This window comes from Pocillopora verrucosa, chromosome 14, assembly GCF_036669915.1.
Source record: "Pocillopora verrucosa isolate sample1 chromosome 14, ASM3666991v2, whole genome shotgun sequence".
NCBI lineage: Eukaryota > Metazoa > Cnidaria > Anthozoa > Scleractinia > Pocilloporidae > Pocillopora > Pocillopora verrucosa.
In genome coordinates, this window is record NC_089325.1 from 17,201,909 (window position 1) to 17,208,570 (window position 6,662).

At 40.6% G+C, this 6,662-nt stretch overlaps 1 protein-coding gene across 1 annotated transcript; it reads left to right on the plus strand.

The window, feature by feature from the left end:
• Positions 1-573: 573 nt before the first annotated feature.
• LOC131772516 (RNA-binding protein 15-like) lies at positions 574-4,958 on the plus strand. The gene has a single exon (XM_059088440.2). It carries the CDS (start codon positions 636-638, stop codon positions 3,210-3,212), a length of 2,577 nt encoding a protein of 858 aa, XP_058944423.2. The 5' UTR covers positions 574-635; the 3' UTR covers positions 3,213-4,958.
• The last annotated feature ends 1,704 nt before the right edge of the window (positions 4,959-6,662 follow it).

The following is a 6,662-nucleotide window of genomic DNA, read 5'->3' on the forward strand; positions in this document are numbered from 1 at the left end:
GAACAGCTGTAGGATATATATCAATGTGCTCTTTTTTTCCTCAGCGTGTGTAGCTTCGTTGATCATAACTGCAATTTATTCGCCAACTAGAACAGAAGAAATAAATTTATTTTCCTTTTCTCTTCTCAAAGTGGAATTTTCAGTTTCCATCGTGTTCTCAAGTTTCTTTTGCAGTAAATGAAAGTAAAAGTGCCATCGGCCATCTGGATTTGTCTTCCTTAGGCCTTCATGATCGCTTGCTCAAACGCCATTGGTACAGGAGTAAAGTAATAAGAATATGATGACCAATCAGGCAACACTTGAGAGCTAAACGAATTAGCAAGTACATTAAGTATCCTCACTAATCATCGCCTTAACCTCCCTAATTTTCTGCAGTATTGCAGCCCACGACCCTATTTAAAGACTTCTTCTCGTTCTCAAAACTTGGAATAGAGACCTCCGATTTTTTCACATTAATAAACAATTGGACAAATGGCTGATAACTTTGTTATGATCATAATGCGATTTCTCAATACAAAAAACATTTAGACCCCACGTGTACGTCACAGCGCTAGCTACACAAGCTGACTTTACTAACCGCCATCTTGGATCGTAATAGGGACCACTTACACTCTTCGGTAGCAAGCGGACAAATAATGGTCATGAAGAGGTCTTCTGATTCAGAGACGCTTTCGAAGCCTAAACGAATTCGTTCACAGAGGGAATTCGACGATAATGGGGTTCGCGATAGATTATCTTCGCCGGAAAGCGCACGGGATAGTGGTTCCCCGATCCGCCGAAGTGCTTCATTGACAAGGAAGATCGATGTTAGGACGTATAAGCGCAGCTCAAATGTAAATATGCGAAACGAAAATAACTATCAAAACCAGCGAAAGAGAATAGACCGAGAGTCTGAACCCCACATCCGGCTCTCGAATCTTCCTAGTAATGTCGGAGACCAGTCTGTGAAACAAGAAATATTCCACGAGTTCAAAAAGTTCGGAGTAGCCGAGATAACCGTGCACTTGTCTGGACGGGATGATGACCGTTATGGAATTGTATACTTCCGAAACATTGACGATGCTCGCGAGGCAAGGCGTGCTATTGAACGCCGTGGACGTCTTCTTCTGTTCGAACGGCCGGTAGATTACGATTTTCCCGAAAGGACGTCTCGACGAAGTTATAGTCCGAACGAGTACCCGCAGAACTACAGTCGACCGCCTTCTCCTACACGTCGAACTCAACGAAATAACCCACAGTTTGATCTCGATCGAAATCGCGGTGACAACGATCGAAAGAATTATAAAAGTACGGGCATGTTTGGACAGCAAAATCAAATTCGGCCCGCAGAGTACATTCCCCCAGAAGATGACCCTAAAGCTACGAGGACGCTCTTTGTCGGAAACTTGGAAACGGGCATTTCTAGTCAGGAATTGCGTCGTGCCTTCGAGAGATTTGGAGCTGTTTTAGATGTTGATATCAAACGGCCAGCTCGTGGACAAGGTAACACCTATGCTTTTGTGAAGTTTGCAGATCTTGATGTTGCCGCTAAAGCGCGTGTGGATATGCAAGGTGAAATTATCGGTCGTAACCGCGTGAAAATTGGCTACGGAAAAAGTCAACAAACTACCCGTTTATGGGTGGGTGGTTTAGGGCAGTGGACCTCGATTGTCGAGCTGGAACGAGAATTTGATCGGTTTGGTGCCATCAGAAAGATTGACTACGAAAAAGGCGACGATCATGCTTACATTTTGTACGACAGTTTGGATGCTGCGTCGGTCGCTGCTCGTGAAATGCGTGGATTTCCTCTTGGCGGCCGTGATCGTCGTTTGAAAATTGATTTTGCAGATAAAGATCATTTACAAGACCCGCGTTTGAGACAACCGCTAACTCCACCGAGAAACCGGATCAATGTCGAAAACAGAGTTGATGATGACTTGTTTGCTATGGATCAGGGAAATAGAACCTACGAAAGTGACCGAGTATACGATCGAAAGCGTGAGCCATCGCCTTACCGCGGTCGGGAGCCTCTTCCTACGAATGAAAGTGATTACAGAAATTGGCGCGAAGAGAGTAATTCGTTTAAACACGATCTTGGACGTCAACATGATCTTCCTCCCCAGAGATCTTTTAGCACAAGCAGCTGGCCAAGAGATGAGCAAAATGTTTGTGTTGATGACTCAGATAATTGGGACAAGAGGTCTCTGGATCGAAATTCTAGAGGGCAGCAACGCTTCAGACAGCGGCCTCCTCCAATGGATGATTTTCCACCTAATGACCATTCACCGTTGCCTCAGCGAGAGATTGACATCAGCAGGACTAGAAAACGTAGACCACCCTCCCCACTGCGGAACAAAGAATATAGGGATAATGGAAGTCCCCCAAAACGTCGCAAAAGCCCAAGAACTAGGTCTCCCTCTCCAAACCACACAAACCACTCACGTACAACATCACCTTCAGACTCACATCGCGGAACAAGTTCTTTAGACACGCGCTTCAGTCGTTCACGAGGAGATAGCCTAAATTCTGGCAATGGTACTGAGCATAAAAGGAGCAGTAGTAATGATCCTAATGACAACAAAACTCCCAGTGACAAAGAAGATTCTCTGAAAGACATCGAGCCAAAGGAATCAGCGGAACAGGGAAATGAGAATGCCATCGCCACTGGAAGGGAAACCTTACAAGATCTTGTCAAAAGATTTGCTGTTGCTTGGCGTGGTGGACTCATCCTTAAAAATAGTGCATTTCCTGTTCGAATGCATTTCATTGGTGGAAATCCTGAAGTTGCTGACTCATTGCTTCGTTCAGATGGATCTGGCTCCTCACAGAATTCAATTTTACGTATTACTCAGCGTCTTCGTTTGGACCAGCCTAAACTGGAGGAAGTCACCCGAAGGATTAATACTGCTGGAGCTAGCGGGCATTGTTTGTTACTTGCTTTACCTGGTGTTCAAACACCACTTCCTGATGACCCAGAATTTGATGAAGCTTTGCAACAAAGACCATTGAGGAATCTCATGACCTATCTCAAGCAGAAACAAGCAGCTGCAGTTGTAAACCTTCCTGTGACTCCTGGAAATCCGGCAACAACAAAGGATGATGTTGGTGTTTTACATGCATTTCCTCCATGTCAGTTTTCACATGAGCATCTGGTACGTATAGCTCCACACTTGTCACCTGAACCATCAAAAGAAGATCATCTGGTTATTCTTGTTATCCGTGGCAGTGGCTAAAAAGTTTCTGTGTGACTCTAAAGTTTTTTCATCACTCTTGTATATTAAATGCTGCTTCTTTACTGGAGGACTGGCTTCATTAGATTTGTTTAATTGTGAACTCTCTCCTGGAACTCAAAAGGCCCAAAGGCTTATTGTCACCTTGACTGGAATTAAGTGTTTGTGTCAATGACCTCATCATATTGTCTGCGGTTCTTTTGTCATTTGGATCAAGGTCTCGTCGTAAAGAACTCTTGCCAAGTTGTCTTATTATTACCAATAACTTTGAAAAGAAATCCTTGTTGTTGTGTCACCTTTTGTTCTGCCTTGTCTTGACGCACAGGCATTTAAATATCTACAAGGCTTACAGCTTGGAAGGTGCCTTCTTCAAATTGTTAGGCTGCATTAATGTTCACTGGTTCTCACAGATCTTCAAATCTAGCTTTTGGCCTTTATAATTTGTGTGTCATAATGGACCGAGGACTCTTAAGAGTAGTTTATGTTCTTAATCTTTCTCAGTAGTAGTGGTCAACAGGGTAGTCAGAGGAGTGGTGTCTCTTTTAACCCTTTCTCTCCCAGGAGTGACCAAGACATGATTTTATAACTCCATTATCAATAAAATATCAAGCAGATAAGTGATGACATTAGGGAAGATATCAACCAGGGAATTATTTTTTGGTCCATCATCATCACCCTAATATTTTAATAATTTTATAGCAGACAATAGGGAGAATTACTATTTAGATCCAGGGAGTGAAAGGGTTATAGCGCCAAGAGAGCATTAGAGCTACAACCATCCTCATAAAGCACGTTAAACTTGCAGTAAATGCCTACCTATGACTATCCTGGCAGTAAAATAACTAAACTCTGAATTGTTTTTGGTGTAGATATAACACTAGGGTAAATCGTCTTTCATGGATTTGGTGGTAATGTTGAGAACAATTTTTGCATTTAGTCAGACAAAAGGAGTAAGCATCTATCTATGAATTATGGTGTGTTCAGTTTGTTTCCTTTAAGGTAATTGGTGTTTAATCAAGGCAACTCTCCCTCTTGTTTAAAGTTAGACAGGGCTCTTTTCAATTGATTGGCTTAAAACAAAACCAAGGTAACTGAGACAGTCAAACAGGACAAAGATTATTAGAGCCAATGCAATTTTATAAGAGGTGATACAAATTAGGCTCAACTGCAGGGGAAGGAGACTGACCAAATCCCAATTGCTCTTACTTTTGCATCTGATCAGTTGGAATTAAGACTTTAAACCAATCAAAGTGCACTCATGTGCCAAATTCAATCCCAGATAACCACAGACAGTCATTTGAAAATTGCCTTTAACAGTTTGAAACTGAATAAGGAAGCATTTCAGCCTCGAGGAAGCAGTATTATTAAAAGTCATGCATATTTTAACCAGTAATTAGTGTTCTGCCAAGAAGTTTGCTTTTATAATATGCAAATTGTTAATCCATACGTATCTTTGTAGTGGTCAAGCTTGTCACTGTTACCCAAAGAATGAAAATGGCTACGTGTAAGTTCTATACCGTGATGGTTATTGGTATACATATTACAGTTTCCAATGATTTATTCCACTTGGTAACTCGGAGGATGTAAAGAATTGAGGCCCTGATCTCCTCTACTTTCATCCAGTTGGAGTTAGATGGAAAGTATGCCTTCTTTGGTTCATGTGCATTTGGCATGTTGACATACTTTTTTTAACTCTTTGAGTGTAACAATTAGATGGCATTACATTTATTAAACTGATTATGAAAGAGATTTTGGTTCAAGCGGCTTGTTTGTTAGCACTGGGTTCAGGAGCACTCAGCTCAGTGGCTGATTCACAATTTTTTTTCTTGGAACATTGTAAATTGCCTCGTCAGTTTCACAACACTGACTTCATTTTCATGCAACATTCCAGGGTATGTGTGACCCTCTGATGCAATTGGAGACTGCACACCCATCCTTTTGAATCTGTGATGTCAGGTGTAACCAGCGCATTGTTGGATGGTGTTAGTTATGCTGATTATTGAGTCAAAAGTGGAGCTGTACTTCAATATTTTACCATGAGCGGCCATGGGTACATCATTATTGATTTGATTAAATATGAGATTGGAGTTGGAAGTCAAACTTTACTACAAACATTTTGAAAGAGGAAAATGTCTTACCAACCAAATTAAATGTGGAAACATGTTTAGATACCTTACATTTACCACTTGTACTTCTAAAGGATTTCTAAAAATTGATACTCAAAGTAGTCTGGCTGGACCAGTAATCATGAAAATAGAAGTATGATGCTTCTGGAACAGTTTCTTTATCATTAGCTTGATGCAAGTTTAAAATCCTTCATGAAAGAGGGTTAAAACCTTTGAGAGGGTCAGTTTTGGTGGAATGTGGAAACTCACTCATCTTCCTACAGAGGGACATCTGTAGGATGTGAAAAAGTATTTGTATGCAGCATGTCCAAAATGAAATGTTTTTTGAGACCATAAATTAGTGTCTTCTCATGAAAGGTTTCAAAAGTGTTTGCTTTGAAACAGTTCAACCATACCAAAGCTTCACCATTATGAAAGGAGAATGCTATTCTGCAGTACAAGAAATACAAGAAATGTAGCATACAACATTTGCAACTGGTAGAAACCCTGAATAAATTATTTTTAAAGCCTTCTACCTCTGATTTAGTTCTACTGCAAAGCAGCAAAGTAAGTATTGGCTGATCTGAAGAAGTGGATACAAACATTTGCTTAGGAGTCAAATTTCATGTATCAATCAAAGCTGTGTCATTCTGGTCAGATTGGTTTTGTTTCTTGCCAATCACCTTCAAACTAGCCGATCAGTATCCTCAAAATGCAATTTTTACTGGTTTTTAAGACTGACCCTCAACAATAGCTGGGTTTTTCAAACAGTAAAATTTCAGCATCCACTCCAAGAGATAGACTGCACTTTCTATCAGCTTACACGCATTCTACCCCATACAGGATGTCAGGAGAACACAAGAAAAGTTTGTTAATGAGGAGCTGGAGGGGAGTAATTCTAACTTTTCAATGTTTCTCCCAACATCCTAAGTGGTTTGTCATGCCAATAAAGCAATAGAAAGTGCAGTCCAGTGCTTTTGAAAAATAAATGGGATTATCAATGAAATAAAAAATTGGTTCATGACCAAGAAGGGCACCCATAGTGTCTCAATTATTTACAAAATATGATAGTTCATGTTTTTGCTTCAAGGGAATTGAATTTTGACATTAACATTATAACAAATCAATTTTTACATGATGTGAATCTGCAGTTTTATTGTTGTTTCAATTTTTCCTTACCATTTATTTCCCCTGAATCACAATGTAATTTCCTAACCTCTCCTCAACCTCATGGAATTTTTGCTGACTCAGTTCCTGCAAGGTAGCAGGGACATGTATGTATACTGATGGCCCAATAATGAGGGAAGAAAGCCATAAACAGGAAGCAACTACAAGGGTTTGGTGGAAT

Excerpts from the sequence above, each read along its gene's own strand:
- LOC131772516 (XM_059088440.2), top strand. The coding sequence starts at position 636 with ATGGTCATGAAGAGGTCTTCTGATTCAGAGACGCTTTCGAAGCCTAAA.